General features: G+C 35.5%; 1 protein-coding gene across 2 annotated transcripts; it reads left to right on the forward strand.

The window, feature by feature from the left end:
* The first annotated feature begins 2,292 nt into the window (after window positions 1-2,292).
* Window positions 2,293-21,294, forward strand: NRPD1B (nuclear RNA polymerase D1B). 2 transcript variants are annotated; one of them, XM_085732062.1, is made up of 20 exons: window positions 2,293-2,374; window positions 2,505-2,572; window positions 2,705-2,760; window positions 4,249-4,357; window positions 4,477-4,603; window positions 4,694-4,809; window positions 6,083-6,136; window positions 7,134-7,304; window positions 8,540-8,698; window positions 8,787-10,679; window positions 10,770-10,945; window positions 11,983-12,055; window positions 13,161-13,285; window positions 14,304-14,422; window positions 15,497-15,771; window positions 16,608-16,781; window positions 16,860-17,000; window positions 17,103-19,198; window positions 19,859-19,973; window positions 20,411-21,294. In XM_085732062.1, the coding sequence occupies exons 4-20, from the start codon at window positions 4,277-4,279 to the stop codon at window positions 20,765-20,767; spliced, it is 6,252 nt and encodes a 2,083-aa protein (XP_085588188.1). In that variant the 5' UTR covers window positions 2,293-2,374; window positions 2,505-2,572; window positions 2,705-2,760; window positions 4,249-4,276; the 3' UTR covers window positions 20,768-21,294. The 2 variants fall into 2 exon arrangements, with proteins under 2 accessions (XP_085588188.1, XP_085588187.1); XM_085732061.1 differs by having other exon boundaries at window positions 16,608-17,000.
* The last annotated feature ends 977 nt before the right edge of the window (window positions 21,295-22,271 follow it).

Here is a 22,271-nt window from a genome sequence, read left to right on the forward strand (position 1 = left end):
GTTGTTGTTTAAATATGAAGCCAGAGAGAAAACAATTAAATATTTAGAAACCCATACATTGTTATCGGCGCAATCTTGTATATCTTTAAATTCTTAGTGGGAGTGTGTGAGTGGGTTGAATTGAAACTTAAGATTTTAGTGCGTAGATTTGTAGATCTGGGAGTCTCTATCCCTAATTTCTTACTTTTGCCCTGACGTTCTTACTTTTTTCAATTACTACTGATGTTGGGTTTCTTAAACCAATTTTAATCACTTTCGACAGGTTATGTTGCGAGAGAGGATATCCAATCAAATAATTAGCATGCAAATGAGTGAAGACTAGTGAGAAGACCTCCAGACAAAATCATTGTATGAATTTTTTTTTATTTTGGTAAGTTTGAATTTTTCATTTTTTTTAATTTTTTTATTATTGGAATTTTCTTTTAGAGAAGATGATATGGGTGCATCATTAGGTTAAAGATTCAATCTGAAATTTTATTTTGGTATTTTTTTATTTGACGAAGATGTTGAAGAACATGCATCATACTGTGGAGATGATGAAAACTAAAAACCCAAACAATTTTTTTTAAATAAAAAATTATTAAAAGAGATTATAATTTACTGATTTGGACAATGTCAACAAAACAACAACGGAAATATTTTTTGCTGAGTTTGATGGAAAATGATTTATTTGCATACATCGCAATGTAGATCTTTATGAGTTTGATTACTAAGATTTGTTAGTGTATAGTTATTTTACACATACATTTAATAATGTGTTTACACATCAATTAATGAATATAACAACTCGTGTGTTTTCATATTCATTAATTGACAACACAACAAATTATTGAATGTTTGTGTAAAATAATTGTACACTGACAGAGTATACTAATTAATCTCAATCGAACTACTTCTGTAAATTAGTTCCTAAAATATCTCAAGTAAAATATATGTGGTAATATCTGACGAGATACACGTAATTTTTTTTACACCGTCAATGCATTCCAATTAAACACAAATGTATTACAAACATTTAACTCGACAATATGCATTTGACCTATTACTTATTACCTACAAACAAAATCATCACACATCAACAACAAAATCCTATCTTTCATTTTGTTCCTTATCTCAACTCTCTATTTGTTAAAAAAATAAAAAAAATAATCAAGAGGGTGAGTAAGATTAGGAGGGAGTTAGTGATTTAATAGAAGGAAGAAAAGAAAAATAAAGGAGTTCCAATTAACAAAACACAAACCCTTTTATGCCATTTTTGTCACACTGTCCAATCAATGCCGATCTCAACCGTTCGTTTGTGCTACCATATGTGGGCAAAGGTGTTTGGGCGATTGAGATTAACATTGATCTCAATCACTCGTTTGTGCTATCATATATGGTTAATTGTGTTTGAACGATTGAGACAAGCGTTGATCACAATCACTCATTTATGTTATCATATACGATAAAAAATGTTTGAACAATCGAGACCCGCGTTGAATCATCCTACCAATAGAGAGGATCTAGATCCAAATTGTTAAAGAATCCTAGTATTTTGATATGAACAACTCTTGCTACATATTTCTAGCAAATTTAACTAAAGTGTAATTGTTAACAACACTTATTTTAACATGTTCTCTCTTATTGAGTGAAATACACGAGTGACTTATACCACTTCACAAATGAGTCTCACGTAAAATAATAATAGAAATCAACAAAGTTATTTTTGCCTCTTAATATTTGAAGGGTTTTTCTATCATGTGCAAATTTACACATGTTTAAAAGTTTAAAATATAAATTTTGTATTGGAATTTGTGCAAATTTGAACAAGTTAAGAAGTTTAAAAACTTTTGAATAAATAATTGTTATTTTGTATTGGAGTACTATTGATTATTTTAACATGTGCAATGTTTCACATGGTATACAAACCCATATTTTTTGTCAAAAAAAAAAACCCATATTTAAAAAGTAAAAACTAACTCTCATTTAACCCCGGTCAAGTTTCCCTCACCACACTAGTACAAACTCTGGTACGACATTCCATCCCAACTCAACAAAATCAAACACCGAAATCCCAATTTTACCCCCCAAGTCACAGCCAACTAAACACCAAACCAAGAAGTCAACAAGGGTAAAATCGTCATCAACCACCAAAACCCCTCTCCCAAAAACCCAGTACCTCTTAAACAACACAAACAAATAATTTTCCATTTTATTTTAATTTTTCCTTTTTTTCGAAACCACAAATTTCATTTCATTTCATTTCATTTCATGCAAATTGTAACAAACTCTTCACACTCTCTCTCCCACTTCACACTTCACTCACTCTTCCACTCTCTCTCAGCTTTTTTTCAAACGCGCTTTTCTCAACAACGATCAAACCCTAGCTTACTCGGTAAATCGATTTTCTTTGCTTAATTTCTACTACATTTTCGCTTCATGCAAACTCGCTACTCTCTGTCGTTTTGCAGAATCGATTTTGCGTTTTGACTTTTCATTTCCGTTGTTTGTTTTTCACTGTCTAGGGTTTTTCAATTATCCAACTTAAACGAACTTCTTCGTGTTTTCTTCAGCTAGGTGATCGAAACCTACGGTTAGTTACTTCGATTTTCTCGCTTAATCGTTCTGCATTTTCGATTTCATGCAAAGACGCTTTGTTCAATGTTGTGTTTTGGTACCCATTTTGCGTTTTTTTGTTCTGATTTTCTGTTTTTTGTGGTTTTAGGGTTTTGTGTTCAGCTAGCTGAGACGCGTTGAATTTTTCAGAAATTAATCTCTGAGGTAAGAAACAGGTTTAAATGTTGTATTATTATTTTTATTTTTTGATTTTGTGTTTTTTTTTGTTAAGTGTGTTTTTATTTTGGCTAAATTTTTGTTTGACTTGTTCTATTTTCGTTGAAAATCATCATTTTAGGGAAAAATTTCAAGTTCATGCACATTATTTTAGTATTTTTTAAAAAATTTCTTGACAACTTTACCTATTTTTCGTTTATTTATTTATTTTATTTTGTGAATTCTTAGTGTATGTTTGGATGAGTTGCGAGTTTGGCGAAATCTTAGCGGCATTGTGATTTTGTTAAAGCTACAAAGTGTATGTTTGGTATCTCGGCGGACCCACCATCATTTTGCAGAAGCTACAAAATGTAGCTTTTGGAAAATCACAATTGGTCACCGTGATACCAAAACATAGGCTTTGCCAAAATTGTGGCGTGTCACTGTGATTCTGCCAAACTCACTGTAAATCCAAACATGCACATGGTATGTTTGGTATCAAGATGTTCGGCATCTGTACCGTGATACGAAACATGCATGCACTATCCCATTGTTTTGGAGGTGAGGGTGAGTGGTGTTGTTTTTTTTTTTTTTTTTTTTCCTTTTCATTTTTTTTTTTTTTTCCTTTTCATTTTGGTGAAAAATGATTCAATGTAGTTGGGGTTTTACCTTTTTCGAGCCATTTAAGGAGTTGGGTTAAATGAAGATAAACATGCATGATTTTTTGGGTTAGGGTGTGACTTTGTGTTTTCTAAGAAATGGATTAATGAATTTATCTATGCAAAACCAATTAGTACCCTAATTAAGGGACAGTTTTGTTATTCGGAGATAATCTCGTATCTGTAATGGTTTTCAATGATTAACACTTTCTAGTTGATGATTATAAATGTGCCTTTGCGTTGTCTGGTTTGAACACACAGTTTCTGTTTGGCATAGTTTCGATATTATTCAAGTGCTTTGATGGTTATGGGTTGATGTATGACTTCTGAACTGGTTGTTCACCCATGTGTTCTTGGGATTATGGCTATTTGTCAAGGTGCTTGATTTGAACAGATTTGTATTAGTTGAGCAATATGCGATATCTGGTCATCCTTTCAGACATTTGTAGTTGTCAATTATTATGGATATTTTGGTTAGATGTATTTGTTTGTGCTGTCTTTGGGGATTATTTATTTTTACTTGCTTAATTATGTGAAAGTATTCTACAAGAGAAACTATTAGGAAAGATTTGGAGATGAATGAGTTAGACCGAAATATGGTTTATGATGGAACATTATGGTGTAATTTGATCCATGTAGCCGACCCCACTTTGTGAGATAAGCCTTGGTTGTTGTTGTTGAATTCTGTGAAAGTATTTTTGAATAAAAGTTAGATTAACCAACCTTTCCAGTAATTTTCTGTTCCAATGATTTTTTAATTTTCTTTTCTGCCTTAATTCTGTTGAAATTATTAAGGTTTACAAATACTGACTCATGATTATGAGTTATCTGTTGGCAGGTGCTACAGATTTACCAAGGTATTCATCATGGAAGATAATGCCACTACATCCCTTTTGGAAGGGAAGGTTGTTGGGATCCGCTTCAGTATGGCTACACGCCATGAAATTGTAAGCATTATGTATTTCTTTACTTTTTTCATGTTAAATTGTATGTCTATCACTATTTATAAATTGTAACTAGACTTTGTTATGATGTTGTGCTTGCTTTATATTTTCCTTTTTTTTAGAGTACTGCATCAATTAGTGATTCCCAAATTAGCCATGCGAGTCAACTGGCTAATCCTTTCCTTGGGCTTCCACTTGAGTTTGGACGATGTGAATCTTGTGGCACTTCCGAAGCAGGAAAATGCGAAGGTCTTTTATTTGATCATTTCCTTTATTGTCATTCTGATGGAAAAATGTTATATTTCAAAAGAATTGGGCTGAATCATTATTAATTTTCAGGCCACTTTGGATATATTGAACTTCCAGTTCCTATTTATCATCCTAGCCATGTTACTGAGTTGAAGAAAATACTGAGCCTGGTCTGCTTAAGCTGCTTGCGATTGAAGAAAACCAAGGTATCACTGAAAAGGAATGTGAACACATAGTTCTTTAGCTTTTCAATAACTTTTGAATGATGTTTAGTGGCAGACTTTTATTTTCACTTTTACCTATTTGTTTATTCTTATCTAAATTAAAAGACTCAAGAAAGCTATTTGCCGTTGTTATATTTTCCTTTTTTAATGTTGTCTCTTTTGTCATAATTTTGAACCACACAAATGTCTTTTGTGCTTCAAACCAGAAAAAACCTTTTGGGTATGAGTGGGAGTATTGGGATGAACTCATTTTTTGTTTGTTTAAAGTTTTACATAATTTCATGCGAATCCTATTCTGCAAACCACAACTAAGTGGTCTCATTTTTAAACTGTCAAACTCATTCTTATACTCCAGTCATTGTGGAAATAAAAAATTGTTATTATTATCCAAAAAATTGTTATAAATGAGTGTACATGTGGGACTGTTCCTTTGTTGTCAAGAGAGGATGTTAGTGCTGCTACCTTGACAGCTCGTAGCAGTCAGCGGCTGCCCCCACACGCGGTGTGGCGTCTCAGAATAGAGGAGCGGTCTCATTCAGGGAATAATTTCACACTGCGTTGTGCAGTTTTCGTGGCGCTATTGAGTGCGATGGTTTGCGACGATGAAAACCCTAAAACACCTTAAAATTTGAGCTTTTACAGGGACTTTTTCAGGTTTATGCTATGCATATGAAAAACTTATTCTTCTGTCTTTTGCGACCCCATCTCCTTCCCTGTTTTGTGAACCTATCTCCTTCGTTTTTCTGTGTTTTGCAATATAAAGCTGCAACTTTATTAATTCAGATCCACTAGGAAAGGTCGCATTTAAATTTATAACAATTTTTTTTTCATATTACATTGACCAAACAGGGTAAACAAGGTTTGGTTTGTTGTCCTAAATTGTATAGTAATTCCTGCTTTCATGGACTTCATTAGATTTTGATACAAGAAGGATAGAACCTTCTTAATCCATTGTGTTTGATCTTACTGGCTGTAAGAGAAGGCATTTTCTCTGTAATAGGTGCACTAATTTTTATTCACTGCACTACTCTATTTGCTGTCGTTAGTTTGTGCCAACTGGTATTGCGGTTACTGCCAGCTATTTGCAGCTGTCAGATAACTTTCTCTTGAGCAGTTGAAACAGCCTTAGTTTGTTGAACTAGACTTTGCATTGATAAATAGATTGCTGTGGCAGAGGTAGATTCAGTTTTATCATTTTCAGAATATTCAGTTTTCTCTGAAACTCTTTCTCTGATACTGGCTCACAATCTTTCAGGTACCTTCTTCAAGCAGTGGCTTGGCACAGAGATTATTATCTCCTTGCTGTGAGGTTAGTATGAACCAATCATATGATTTGCTTTTATTTGATTAAGTTTTACTTTTAAAAGGATTATATTTTAAAATTATGTCATGTGTTGAGTCTGAAGGATATTTAGAGGGTCATACTAAGGGCATTAGTTAAGAAATCAATAAGTAGAAATTTTACATTGGAAATAACAATTTTTAAACTTCAAAAAGGTTGAATTCACCATTTTCCAACACTATTTCAATCCGTTTACTTAACAAGTGTCCCGAGGGTATATTTTAGGATTTGCCATATTTAGATAGCATCTGAGAAGTGTGAAATAATAATAATAATAATAATGTTAACACTTGCAAATTTATCATGTATATAGTTGATCAGGGAACCATTTGGTCACAATTGCAACCACTACTAGAATCATCAGCTTTTCCGATAAGGGCAATGATTTATAATACTGTCTAGATAGACCAGTGGTGTCATCATAAATGTTGAAGAAATGCTGAGAAGTATGAACTATGTTTAACAATAATTGGGCATATCTAAACATGTATTTTGGCAAACAATCACCAGAACTGTTGGTAACGTATTTAAAAGTGCCAAGATAGGAGCCTGCATACATATTGGTGGTATTTACAGTTTTGTGATATCACGTTTGCGTGTTTAACCCATCACAATCATATTTAGGATCTTGATTTTGACTTCCCAGCCAATTTTTTTTGGCACAAGATTGGCCATTTGCATCCCAGTGATGATTTGGTTCCTTTACTCTAGTTTATTAAGGTCTCATGTATTGAAAATTTAAACAAATTTTGAGGTGCTTTGTTTTTTTCATTGGCTTGTTTGCTTAATTGTGGTTTATTTTCTTTTTTGCTTTCTATTTTTGGTGCCGAATTTAATATTCTATTTGTTCTTACCCATTTCTTGGCTAAATCTGTGTTTTCTATTATCATACCTTGTTATAGAACGGAACTTGGTATTTTCATATTAGTGTCCAAGGTTCATGATAGTTATATTTTCCTTTTAGGATGTTAATGCTGCACAAGTTTCTATTCGGGAGGTCAAAACAGCTGATGGGGCTTGTTACTTGGCACTAAAGGTGTCAAAGTCAAAGATGCATGACGGATTTTGGACTTTTCTAGAAAAATATGGCTATCGCTATGGGGGAGATCATACTCGAGCTTTGCTTCCTTGTGAGGTGTGGTTTCTACTTTCTACCGGTTTTCATTGTTATTTTGTTGCTTGATATATGCATAATATTGCTAAAGTTACATTATGTTTGCAATTCCCTTTTTTCTGGCTTTTATATGATTAATTTATTATTTTTGTATTTTTTTCTTTATTGCTTAATTACTGTTTATGTTCTTTATAATTGAAGCAATCCATATATAGTCTTTCATTGTTTTATGATAGTTGCATTTTTTTTGTTTATCATTTACTTGGAGTTGGATATTTTTTTCTCTTTGAATTTCAAGGATATCTTTAGCAGACCCCAGTAATTGATCATCCTCTTTATTCGGAAATGTTTTAGTTAGTGTGGGAGATTTGGTAAGATATAAATAATAATAGGAGGAAAGTAGCAGTGGTATTTGAATGGTTGGGAGGTACAACCTATCCTGGAGCTTTGGGAGTCTTGTATCTATATTCTAATGTTCTTCAGCTGTCCTTTTGATCCTGAGACCATATTAATTCAGTTTCCAGGAGAAGAGTGATAGGTGCCACAAATTGGAAGGGTGAACCTGAAATGTACTGATAATGAATTATGGCTGTCTCAGAGATATAAGCCGCTGTTACAGTATTACAATCTCAGAAAATTAAGCCAGAAATTTAAATGAAGAAATGTAAGGAATTTTGTGTGAACTCTCTGAATCTCAAGGATGAATTCCTCCGGATTTACAGCTGTTACTCTAATAATATTGAATAAAGTTAATATCTGTTATATCTGCTTTTTATTTTTTCGAGTCAAGTTTCTGTCCATGTCCTATAGATGATTTGTATTTCTTATATTTCCCGGGAAGAGGAATGATATTAACAAACTCTCAAACTAATATTTTTTTTATTGTTTCATTCCCTTATAGTCAACGCATTCTTTTTAGAAGGATCAATTTATGAGGCATTCAAATGGACTTTTTTTTAAATGAATCAATTATAGAATGTTAGAGCCTTTGCCAGCATCCTCTTCCCATGAATGGCGAAATGCTCCTTTCAGTTCACTCTGCTTTATAGGGGCATAATTATTTCTTGACCTTATATTCTGAGCCTATGACACTGTTGGAATTCATATACCACCAAAGTGAATCTGTTGACTGTCACACTCACATGGGGTTACAGTTGATACTTTCAGATTATTTATTATATGCTTATGTTTTTACGTTCCGGTTGAAACCTGTCATTAGATTCTGATTTATAGTTTATGTGTCAAATGTCTACCAGGCAATGGAAATTATCAAGAGACTTCCTCAAGAAACAAAGAAGAAACTTGCGGGAAAGGGATATTTTCCTCAAGATGGATATATTTTAAAATACCTTCCTGTACCACCAAATTGCCTGTCTGTGCCAGTGGTTTCAGATGGTGTCAGTATCATGTCTTCGGTGAGGATATGATAATGTTATTTTTTGCTTGATTATGAAATTATTTTGTTGTCGTTCAGAAAGCTTATGTATCTCTCTGAAATTGCAGGATCCGGCCTTGACAATTCTCAGAAAATTGCTTAGGAAGGTTGAAGTCATCAGAAGTTCAAGATCTGGTGAACCAAACTTTGAGTCTCATCAAGTGGAAGCCAACGACTTGCAATCCGTGGTCGATCAGTATCTTCAAATCAGGGGAACTTCTAAGGCCGCACGTGATATTGAAACACACTACGGGGTTAACAAAGAGCTGAATGATTCCTCAACAAAAGCGTGGTTGGAAAAAATGAGGACGTTGTTTATCAGAAAGGGTTCCGGGTTTTCTTCCCGGAATGTGATCACTGGAGATGGGTATAAGAAAATAAATGAAGTTGGAATTCCGCTTGAGGTTGCCCAAAGGATCACATTTGAGGAAAGAGTCAGCATTCATAACATCCACTATTTACAGAAGTTGGTGGATGAAAACTTGTGCTTGACATACAAGGAAGGTATGTCAACCTACTCACTGAGGGAGGGCTCAAAGGGGCACACTTATCTTAAACCTGGTCAGATAGTGCACCGGAGGATTATGGACGGGGATACTGTTTTCATAAACAGACCGCCAACTACCCACAAGCACTCCTTGCAAGCACTTGTGGTATACATCCATGATGACCACACTGTCAAAATTAATCCACTAATATGTGGACCACTAGGGGCGGATTTTGATGGTGACTGTGTCCATTTGTTTTACCCTCAGTCACTCGCTGCTAAAGCTGAGGTTTTGGAGCTTTTCTCTGTAGAGAAACAACTTCTCAGCTCTCATAGTGGTAATCTTAACCTTCAGTTATCCGCAGATTCTTTATTGTCACTCAAGATGCTCGTCAAGAGTTGTTTTTTGGATAGAGTAGCAGCAAATCAAATGGCAATGTTTCTTTTACTGCCTTTGCCAATGCCTGCTTTACTCAAGGCCAGTACCGGTGATTCTTATTGGACATCTATACAGATTTTGCAGTGTGCTTTGCCTTTCTCGTTCGATTGTACTGGAGGACGATACTTGATTAGGCAGAGGGAAATCTTGGAATTTGATTTTACCAGAGATATTTTACCTTCAATTATAAATGAAATAGCTGCCTCAATTTTTTTTAGCAAGGGTCCTCAGGAGGCACTCAATTTTTTTGATGTGATACAACCCTTTCTGATGGAAAACATATTTGCCCATGGATTTAGTGTGGGATTACAAGACTTTTCAATATCCAGGGCAGTGAAAAGGGTTATAAATAGGAGCATTGGGAAAGTTTCGCCTTTGTTGCGTCAGCTGAGGGGAATGTACAAAGAACTGGTGGCTCAACAATTGGAGAAAGTCATTCAAGATATTGAACTTCCGGTTATAAATTTTGCTTTGAAGTCAACCAAACTTGGAGATTTGATTGACTCAAAGAGTAAGTCGGCTGTTGACAAGGTAATTCAACAAATTGGCTTTTTAGGCCAACAACTCTTTGAGAGAGGAAAGTTTTATTCCAAGGGATTGGTTGAGGATGTAGCTTCTCATTTTCAATTGAAGTGTTTCTATGACAAGGATGATTATCCCTCTGCTGAGTTTGGTTTGCTCAAAGGATGCTTCTTTCATGGTTTAGATCCATATGAAGAGTTGGTGCATTCCATTGCAACGAGAGAAATAATTGACCGCTCTTCTAGAGGATTATCTGAACCAGGCACACTATTCAAGAACTTGATGGCCATTCTCCGTGATGTTGTTATTTGCTATGATGGAACTGTGAGGAATGTATGTAGTAATTCCATCATCCAGTTTGAATATGGCATACAATCTGGAGATGCAGCCCAGCACTTATTCCCTGCTGGTGAGCCTGTAGGTGTCTTAGCTGCAACTTCCATGTCAAACCCTGCTTATAAAGCAGTCCTTGATGCTAGTCCAAGCAGCAATTCTTCCTGGGGGTTTATGAAGGTAATAATTTCTTAGTGAATAGTGGACATCTGTTTCTCGTATTTCAGTAATGATTTTTTTGAGTTATTTATTTACACATTTTATCTTCAGGAAATACTCCTTTGCAAGGTGAACTTCAGGAATGAACCAAATGATCGTCGTGTAATTTTATATTTAAATGATTGTGATTGTGGGAGGAATTATTGTCGCGAAAATGCTGCATATTTGGTTCAAAATCAATTGAGAAAAGTAAGCCTCAAGGATGCCGCAATGGATTTCATTGTTGAGTAAGTTTTCTGTCTTGTTTTTTTTTTTTTTTTTTTTTGTTGTTGCTATGTTTAGCATATATTTTTTATTTGATAAAAATTACGTGTTGCGAGTAAGTACTCTGTTACCAGTGTTAGAACTAGTAACACTAGTACAGTAATATTTTGTAGTGATTGATCATGTTTTATTGAGTCAACAGAAAAGTTACAAATGATCACTGGTTGTTCAAGAGCCTTCCCTATCCCTAATAACTGCCATACTGAAACAAATAGCCGGATACCCAAACATCCATTTCCCTACTCAGTTTAATTAGACACACAGATGGGCAGTTACAACAAAAGACGAACTGGCATAAACAGTTACAGACATAAACAATCACAAATCTAGGCAGTTATAGACCAATGAGATTGGACCAGCATTGATGTTTTTTTTATAACTTTATGCCTCATGAGTTTGCTTAATTAGAGGCTTGTTGCTAACATGGATTAACCATGGTTAATTGGTTACTTTGTAGCTTAAAGCCTGTTTTGTCTATATCAATTTTGTCAATTCTGTTAACATTTGATTTTGGGGTTGAGGTCTGGGCTTCATCTAATACCTTCTCCAAGTTTTGTTTGATTACATTTGTGTCGACAGGCTAGAAAGAACGTTTATGATGAACCATTTTCTGGGCCAAGGACTAGCTTTAAAAGGCTAAGCTTTTAAATGGATGGGGGTCCATGAATGGTTTTGTCTTTGTAATATGTTCCTTTGAGCAAAGTGCTATTTAGGTTTGAAGCATGCGTGACATATCCTCTTAGTTTATGCTGATATGATCCCTTATATGCGTGACATATCCTCTTTGTAATATGATCCCTTATATTTTATTTTTTTGTTATTTTAAAAGTTGTATTTATATTCAATTTTATTTATTTACTTGCTATGTACTCCGTATTTCGTTGGGGGTAAAACATTTAATCTGTGTTAATTGAAGTAGTTGTTATATTTTTTTTGTTGTTGTTTTGAAAGTTGTATTTATGTCAATTTTATTTATTTGGGACATGTGTCTCATCTGCAGATACCAGCAGCAAAGAAGACGCAAAGATGGTACTGAAGATGCAGGCCTTGTTTGTCACATTCGTCTTAAAGAGGTTATCAATTTTTTTAATACATGTTTAGGATTTGATGCAGGCATGTTCCTATATCATGCAGCTAGCACGATTTTAAAATTTTATAATCCGTCTCTCTAGAATATTTTAAATCCTCTGCATGTTTTGTTTTGTTTTCATTACCAGATATGCAGTGGGTTTGGAAAGCGCTTTACTATTCCTAATTTTTTTTTTTATCTTTTGTTTTTAGGAGTGTTATAATGTTAGGTCTGGCCACATTTGATATCGTATTGGTTTAATGTTAGGTCTAAACCTACTCTAACCTCTGTTTTGCTGGATTTTGAGATAACTTGCCTGTTTGGGTTTATTAACCGTGTTTTTTTTCTTTTATTTTTTTTTTCTTTTCATTTTTTCTTTATAATTGTTAGCATTGAGTTATTAATATTTTGAAGATCTGAAATTGATAAGGAGATCGATGGATATAAAAAGGGATCTCTATAGTGAATGTCGGGTAATAAAATGTCAACAAGTTTATTATATTTGAGATATGAGAATGTTGTGGAAGATGATTGGAAATACAAAACAAAGATAAGATTAAGAACAATTCGTGTAAGATAGTTCTGTAATGTTAGAAGTCGAACAACACAGCTCCGAGAACTGGTCAATTAGAAACTAGCTTTATATTGAAAGGACTTGTTGTTGACCTCAGTAAACCTTGGGGGTGAAAACCACTGGTAAAGATATTACTCTGTTGGATTTGCTGAAAGTATAATTTTTATAGAGCCTAATAGTGACTTTGACGGTTTTATAGGAAAACTGTCGAGTTGTACTTGTATGTTTTGTGCTAGATTGGTTGTAAATTCTATGACGATAAGTTGTTCAGACGGGCCACATATGCTGTTACTGGTATGAACTGAGTTTAATAACATTGGTAGATAGTGAAGGTTCAAAACTATATGTTAGTGATACTGAGAAGTAAATACAACAAAAAATTATAAGAAGGTTTGATTGTATTAAATTAAAATAGACTAACTTATAATACATTGAATTTTCTATTCTTTCATTTGAGACGAGTGTATTTTTATCTTAATTTAAATGTCATTATTGTGTTAAAATGCTTTTGGTTATTGATTTATCATTTGAGCAGGTGAAGTTAGAGGAATTGAAGATCAATATGACTGAAGTTTACCAAAAATGCCAAGAGAAACTTAATTCCTTTAGTCGGAAGAAGAAACTTTCCCCATTTTTTAAGAGAACTGAATTAATTTTCAGGTTAAATTTTAGTTCTGCCATATACATTTTTGATTCACTGCTATAAAGTCTTAATTTTCTTGCTTACTTGAAGTAATTAATTGCTCTGGATTTGATTCTTAATTGTAGTCATAGGAGTTCATTGATGTTGCTTTTAGTATCAAAAAACCAATCAGGCATAATTTGTAGTCTGGGGAGATTTTTAATGTGACAAGATGTTCTTTGTTACTTGTTTGGCTTTCAATTTTGTTCTCCTTTTTGTCGCACATCTTTTTCTTATGGTTAACTTTATTATTTTCTACAAAAATAAGTTGTAGAATATTGTAAAGCAAATATTGATATGGATTGTCTTTTGTAGAATTTATATATGGTGTTCTAGTTTTGCATTTTTCAGAGGGTTTTTCATTCCATAATAGAAATAGAAGCTGTTACAAATAAATGAATGCAAGTTTGACTAATAGAAATAGAAGCTTTGTTACAAATAGATGAATGCAAGTTCATGATAAGTTGATTATTGAAGTGCTCAACCTTATTGTTTCTTGTCCAGTCCTTGATTATCATGTTGTACCTTCTCCATTCCTTGTAAAAACTATGGTTTCTCTGTGTGTGTGTGTGTGTGTGTGTGTGTGTGTGAGAGAGAGAGAGAGAGAGAGAGAGAGAGAGAGAGAGAGAGAGAGAGAGAGAGAGAGAGAGGCAATATACAATAGAATCATCTCTTGGTTTCTAATATCCATTCCTTGCTTTCTTTCCTACGTGTGAGCTTCTTGTTCCAATGAACAAAGCAACATGGTTATTTCCCCCACTTTTGGGGTTGGTTAAAAGCACCAAAAAACACATTATATTGCCTCCCAAAAACAAGAGGAAAACAAAGAAAGATAAAAGCTGATGTATGCAGAGTGCTTTTCTTTAAACATTGATCACATGTTTTTCTTCTGACAATTGCAAGTTACATTAGTCTTTATTTATTTTTGTCTCTGTTAACATGCAGTTTGTTTGCAGTTTAAAACTTACCGTCTTGTCTATTTTTCCTTCTTTGCAGTGAGTTTTGCTCTGCCCCTTGTGTAACGTTCCTTTGGCCGGATGGTGTTGATTTAGACCAAACGACTAAAGTCCTGGCTGACATGATCTGCCCAGTTCTGTTAGAAACAATCATCCAAGGTATTTTCCTTTAAACTCATTTTTCAATGAACTATTTATCTGGTATTGTTGAATCGATACATGGGGTTTTGTAGGGAAGGATAAAAAGGACATTTTAGGTAATGCTGGATTTAATTAATATTTTCTTGTTATATCTGGTAGAAACCGTTAATGGAAAGGAAAAAGATGAAAAAAACTGCACTTGTATGAAGCATGGACACCTCTAGGACTAGGTGTGTCGTGGTGTCCGACACTCCTTTGACACTCATACGACACATGTCGGATAACTGAGACAAGTGTCCTAACCAAAATTGTTTTTCCATTTGCTTCGACACTCCTTGGACCGGTGTCTGACAGCTATAAATACATACGAGATGTGTTTTTCATCTTGCTCAATTTGTCAAACTAACTTTTTGAAACTCACCCTTGTTGTCTCCCCTATTAGAGTAGGTCGTGATGCTCCACTTTATCAATGCAATCCAATGTTTGATTCACAATAATCTCTGTACTGTTCAAACGTTACTGTATTAATGCTTGTTGCACGATATCTCCACCTTGCATTGAGTTCTTGCACTCTCTACGTTTCTGTTTTTTGTCACAGCATGAAGCTGGTTCTCATATTGAAACCATCTCTGTTATAAGTTTTATTTATCAAATAGTATTTGAACAAGAGATCAAAAGACATAGCAAGAAAATGCAGGGAAGTGAAAAGTAAACGCCTTATAATCTGTATTGCAATATCCCTCGTGCTAGGGTGACCCGAGGTACTAGCGATTGAGGGTAACTCAAGAGTATCTTAAGCTCTCCTGAGCCTCAATAACAAAATGACTCCCTTCCCATTCCTTTTATTTATATGCATCCTGACCCACGACTCTAACATTTCTTAACTAACTAACTACTTGGATAACAAATTAGTGAGGTGGTATTTTCTTTGCCATGTCTATTTCATATTCTTTTTAAGATGTAAATTGGTTCCAACTTTCTTTGTAGTCCATATTTGTTTGCAATTACATTTGTTGTTGGTTTGAGCATTTATTGCACTTGTAATCATACATACATATACATATTTCTTACATATATTTTTGTCATAAACAGGAGACCCTCGTATCAGTTCCGCAAATATAATTTGGGTTAATCCTGGCACGAACACATGGGTTCGTAACCCGTCCAAATCTTCTAATGGTGAATTAGCACTGGACGTCATTCTTGAGAAAGAAGCTGTTAAACAAAGTGGCGATGCTTGGAGGATTGTACTCGATTCCTGCCTTCCTGTTCTTCATTTGATTGATACTAGACGTTCTATCCCTTATGCTATTAAGCAAATTCAGGAATTACTGGGCATTGCATGCACTTTTGATCAAGCGATTCAGGTAAACTTCTTAATAATATATTTTACATAATGTTAAAAGTATGAGCTGTCTGCTTTTTTTTTCTTGTGAACACGCACCTTTAGTAAACATAAAGGTGCTTTACTTTCACTTTCAAATCTTCATTGAAAATCAGTTACATGTGATTTCATGTCTTTTCTTTATTATCGAAGCTGCTTATTTTTTCATTGATCACTATGTGAAAGTGCATTTTCCCTCCTTTTACTGTGTGAGTAGGAATCAGGCTTTTGGTGACATATAGTTGGTATGTGTTGTCATTTTATAATTTAAAAAGCTTAGGCAATCCTCATCTTATAAGCTGATTTTGTGGAGTTTAATTTGGCCCATATCCTAAAAACTGAGTTTTCTGATTTTTGGTTGCAAAAAAGTTGAAAAACTAGGAAGCCAAGATTTAATGCAATATGCAGTGTTTGCATTCCTCTGGTTTGTGCATTTGGAGAATCATGCTTAGATCTTTATGTAGGTTTGTTATCCATTTATGCTGAAGCTTGATTTTTTATTTATTTACCTCGTACTCCTCTGCTTTTTGCTCCTTGTCGCATAATACGTATATTCTGAGAGACTGGAATTTTAGAAAGACTCGTTGCATGCATAGTTCTTTTCTTCGCCGTTCTTTTGGTTGTATGCTGCCTTTTGTCTGTTTTGGTGCTTTCCTCTTGTCTCTTGTGATATTTTTCGACCAAAAAAACTATGGCTATGATTTTGTCAGCTATTGAGCTTAGGTTTATGAAAGAGCCTTGATCTTAGTCTACTAGTTAGTTGTAGCCTCAACATTAGGGGTTTATGTTATCTAATTTATCCTTTTGTGCTGTGTGCAGCGTCTTGCAGCATCAGTAAGAATGGTGGCAAAAGGCGTTCTCAGAGAGCATCTCATTCTCCTAGCAAGTAGTATGACTTGTGGTGGAAATTTGGTTGGTTTTAATACAGGTGGTTATAAAACACTGGCTCGTCAATTAGACATTCAAGTACCATTCACCGATGCAACACTCTTTGTAAGTGCTTTGGTAATTTCTAAATTTCAAGATGTATTTTGTTATTATTTTTCTTACTTTGTGAATGTGATGATGCAGACTCCTCGAAAATGCTTTGAAAGAGCTGCTGAGAAACACCACTCAGACTCTTTGTCAAGCATTGTTGCCTCTTGTTCCTGGGGTAAGCACGTGGCGGTTGGTACAGGATCAAAATTTGATATTGTATGGGATCCGAAAGAGGTATTTGATTAAACTCAGATTTAATGGTGGACTTCAATATGTCTAGAGTTGGAGTTCTGTGAACATTGTTTTAAATTTCAATGTTGGATTTTTCCTTTGCAGATAAAAACAAATGAAATTGAAGGGATGAATGTTTACAAATTTCTCAATATGGTCAAAGGCCTTGCCAACGGGGAAGAAGAAACCAATGCTTGTTTGGGTGAGGACATCGATGATCTGTTTGACGATGAAAATGGGGACTTTGACATGTCCCCACAGCATGCCTCTGGATTTGATGCTGTCTTCGATGAGACTTTTGAACTTCCGAATGGCTCAACATCAAATGGTTGGGATTCAAATAAAGACCAGATTGATCAGACCAATACAAACTCAAATGATTGGTCTGGTTGGGGACAAAATAAATCTGACTTACAAGTTGATGCTATCCAAGAAGACTCTTCTAAGTCTAGTGCTTGGGGGGCTGCAACAAACCAAAAGAGTGACCAGTCTGCTTCTGCTTGGGGTAAAGCTGTGGTGCAAGAAGACTCTTCAAAGTCCGGTGCTTGGGGGACTGCCACTAATCAAAAGAGTGAGCAGCCTTCTTGGGGGGCTGCAACAAATCAAAAGAGTGACCAGTCTGTTTCTGCTTGGGGTAAAGCTGTGGTGCAAGAAGACTCTTCAAAGTCTGGTGCTTGGGGGACTGCCACTAATCAAAATAGTGAGCAGCCTTCTTGGGGGGCTGCAACAAATCAAAAGAGTGACCAGTCTGCTTCTGTTTGGGGTAAAGCTGTGGTGCAAGAAGACTCTTCAAAGTCCGGTGCTTGGGGGACTGCCACTAATCAAAAGAGTGAGCAGCCTTCTTGGGGGGCTGCAACAAATCAAAAGAGTGACCAGTCTGTTTCTGCTTGGGGTAAAGCTGTGGTGCAAGAAGACTCTTCAAAGTCTGGTGCTTGGGGGACTGCCACTAATCAAAATAGTGAGCAGCCTTCTTGGGGGGCTGCAACAAATCAAAAGAGTGACCAGTCTGCTTCTGCTTGGGGTAAAGCTGTGGTGCAAGAAGACTCTTCAAAGTCCGGTGCTTGGGGGACTGCCACTAATCAAAATAGTGAGCAGCCTTCTTGGGGGGCTGCAACAAATCAAAAGAGTGACCAATCTGCTTCTGCTTGGGGTAAAGCTGTGGTGCAAGAAGACTCTTCAAAGTCCAGTGCTTGGGGTAATGGGAAATCTATGGTACAAGAAGACTCTTCAAAGTCTGGTGCTTGGGAGGCCAACACAAATCAAAGTAGTGATCAGTCCTGTTGGGGACAAATAACTGGTGGAGAGGAAAGAGCCCAAGGAGAATCTGGTGGCACTAAAAAATGGAAAGCTGATGTTAGCCAAGACTCGACAAACTCAGGTGGTTGGAAAGCTTGGGGAAGCAGTAAACCTGAAGTACATGAGGGTGAGTCTACAAAAGTACAAGATTCTTGGAACTCTCAGAAATGGAAAGCTGGAGAGGATGTTACCCAAAAAGACTCTCAGAAGTCTAGTGCTTGGGGTGCAACAAAACTGAAGTCAAATGATATCCAAGAAGACTCGACAAACTCAGGTGGTTGGAAAGCTTGGGGAAGCAGTAAACCTGAAGTACATGAGGGTGAGTCTATGAAAGTACAAGATTCATGGAACTCTCAGAAATGGAAAGCTGGAGAGGATGTTACCCAAAAAGACTCGCAGAAGTCTAGTGCTTGGGGTGCAACAAAACCGAAGTCAAATGATAATAGGCCCTCGTGGGGACAGAAAAAAGATGAAATACATGTTATGCCAGAAGACTCTTCTAGATCTAATGCCTGGGAACAGAAGACGGAAAATGTAAAGGACAGTTGGGATTCCAAGAACGAGTCAAATAGCTCTTGGGGAAAACCCAAATTGCAAGAAAACCATCCTTGGGATTCCAAGAATGAGTCAAATCAAACTGCAGGTTCTCGTGGATGGGACTCACAAGTTGCCTCTGCTAACTCTGAAAGCGACAAAAGTTTTCAATGGGGAAAACAAGGACGAGATTCATTTAAGAAAAATCGATTCGAAGGTTCGCAAAGTGGGGGTCCAAATGCTGGGGACTGGAAAAACAGGAGTCGCCCTGTCAGACCACCTATTGTCCAATACACTCCTGAAGAGCAAGATATCATGAAGGATATTGAACCTATTGTCCAGTCAATCAGAAGAATCATGCAACTACAAGGGTAAGTTTCCCAAGGCAGTTGTCAGTCGTGCAAACTCTCATGCTTAATTATTGCTTTATGTGGATATTATAAATCGTGATCTCTTTATGCCTTTTCCTACTGTAAATAACGTCGCCCCTATTCTCTGGTTATGCTTGGCCTTTTGGTGTCATATCTGTTTTACTTGCTTATTGCAAAGTGGGGGAATGCTACCAACACACTTCCAACACACTCTTTTGTTGGTTAACAATTACATTGTTCCTACCGATGCATATGGGTGCCATATATATTTGGTGGGACCCATATTATAAAAAAAGTGTTGAAAAATTGTGTTAGATATTAGCCTTATTCTTGCAAAGTGTATAACTTGCAACTTCTTAAGGTGTCATTCCTTTCTTTCAAGGAGCCTTTTTGCCTCTTTTATCAACTATTTTGCTCCCTGCCACCGTGATTCTTCTGCAAGTTACTCCTCTTCTGAATATGATACCATTAGCTATGATAGCTGTCATTCCCTAATATGGTATTTCCTGTGCAGAAGGTTGCATTATGGGTTATGTTGTCAATTATTGTTTTTAATTTTTTCTTCACATATGTTGTCTTTGCAACTTGCGTTCTTTACCTATCGCCCACAAACTGCTCCATTTTTACCTTATTGTTCTGATGATAAATTCCTGTGTGAAGGTACAATGATGGGGATCCGCTACCTGACGAAGACCAAAAGTATGTGCTCGAGAATGTTTTCGAGCATCATCCGGATAAAGAAACAAAAATGGGTGTTGGAGTTGATCATGTCATGGTATCCTCTAATTCTATATCCTTGACTTTTAGCTTCCATGAACATCTGTAATATACTTCATCATAGGTGCCTGTGATAAATTAGTTTCTTTTCAAAACTTCGAGACTGAATGATGTTTTATTTTGGTTTCTTCCTTTTGATACAAAACCTGTACATGTTTCAGTTTATGCTATACATCTTGTCTTCATTTGTGTATAAATGTGTTATGTTGAGACTTTCACGAGTCCATCTCTATATTTTTCTTTTCTTTTCTTTAATGTTGAGACTGAATGATGGTTTATTTTGGTTTCTTCCTTTTGATACAAAACCTGTATATGTTTCAGTTTATGCTATATATCTTGTCTTCATTTGTGTATAATGTGTTATGTTGAGACTTTCACGAGTCGATCTCTATTTTTCTTTTTCTTTTTTAATGTTGGGAGGACTTGTGGTGACAGGTCAGCAAACACAGCAATTTTCAAGACAGCAGATGCTTGTATGTGGTTTTAAAAGATGGTAAAAAGGAAGACTTTTCGTACCGCAAGTGCCTGGAAAACTTGGTGAGGAAGAAATATCCGGAGACTGCTGAATCATTCTGCGGCAAATATTTCAGGAAACCGCAACCCCGTGTAAAGAGGGACCAGACTCCAAATCCAGCAGGGGAGCAGACTGCAGCTCCAAACCCAGCAGGGGAGCAGACTGCAGCTCAAAATCCACCAGGGGAGCAAACTTCAACTCCAAATCCAGCAGAGGAGCAGACCACTACACCAGCCGGGGATCAGACATCAACTCCAGTGCCGATGGAAACCAATTAGTTGAAGCTGAGAACTGTGTCCTTAATTTTGTACAGAAATGGCACAGTTTAGGCAAAGGTTTCAACTCCAGTGCCTAGTTGAAGTTAAGAACTGTGTCCTATTTTGTTTGTTGTCTCGGTCAGCATCATAGTTACTTGTTTTAGCCTGTGATTGATGATGTTAAAAAAAAATTGAAATGTTTATATTTTTGAACCCTTGAATGATGATAGCATGTGATGTGCCTGCCAAACTACCTTGCTCATCATTTGATCTAACCCCTCAATCTCATTCGGCTTCTAGACAATGACCAAACCACTGTACCAGAATGGAAACCTTCTGATTTGTTTCATGAATTAACTCGTCTGTTATGCTGTGTATATGTGATCATCCAGCATTCTATTTTATCTGTATGGTGGTAGATTATTTGGTTATATTTTTCTCCTTTGTCACATCTGTGCAATACAAAGGAGTATAGGCCATTTAATTGCATGTTTGTAACAATGTAGTATGTGGTACGCTTAGGCATATGCAATTTTTTCTTGAATTAATTTTTTGCAGCATTATTCTTTTTTTTTTTATTGGCAAGATTGCAAGTAGTCTTTTTCTTTTCTTTTTATAAACTAGTAGTTTTTGCAATTACAAAAATATTCCATTCGAGTGATTTGGGTTATTTGCCAAACTCTGCTTACCACTTCATTTTAGAAGTAATTCGGGATAAAATTACTTGAAAAGGAATATTTTTACAGTAAACTGTTTCAATTCAGTATATATTATGTAATTGAAGACTGAAACAAATATATGAATATACGCTTCACTTGCTAACGTATCTTTCTCAATTGATTGACATAAAGACCAACTCAATAAATGTCAAGCACACTACTGATTGCCAGTTTCCACACATAACAAGTGTAAGATATTTTCTCATTTGGGTTATTTGCACACATTCACAATAGGTCACATATTGTAGTACTAATCCTGCTCTTTACCCAAACAGTATTGCTCACTCCCAAAGTAAAATACAAATATACCCCTACGCATGTTAACATGCGTTACGTAAGTTAACCTACGCTAGTTGTAATGTTAACGCAACTTAAGCCACGTTGCGTAACTTAAGTTGCGTTGCGTTATGTTATTAGCCCAGACAGAACCTCATTTTCATCAAACAACACACAAATCTCAATTTTCTCTCAAATTTCCCAACTCCAAAATTCCTTCATCTTCAAATCAAACAACACTACAACAACAAGAACAAGTAAGTTTTCACTTAAACTATGTTGTTATGATAAAAAATTTCACTTAATCTAGAATTTTTTAGGTTTATTGTTTTGTTAAAATTTTAAAAAATTTTGCAAGAAATTATAGAATGCTACATGCAAATGACTTATAGTGCTTAATTCTTATGACGTATAGATGTTTGCATGATTATGTTAGATTTTTTACACTTAGATTAGATTTTTTTAGATTTAGGGTTTGTTTAATTTTTGGTTATTTTGTTTTTTTGCAATATATGATACAATGTTACATG

The sequence above is a fragment of the Medicago sativa genome, chromosome 8, assembly GCF_051527215.1.
Source record: "Medicago sativa cultivar Bolivia chromosome 8, Bolivia_mono, whole genome shotgun sequence".
NCBI lineage: Eukaryota > Viridiplantae > Streptophyta > Magnoliopsida > Fabales > Fabaceae > Medicago > Medicago sativa.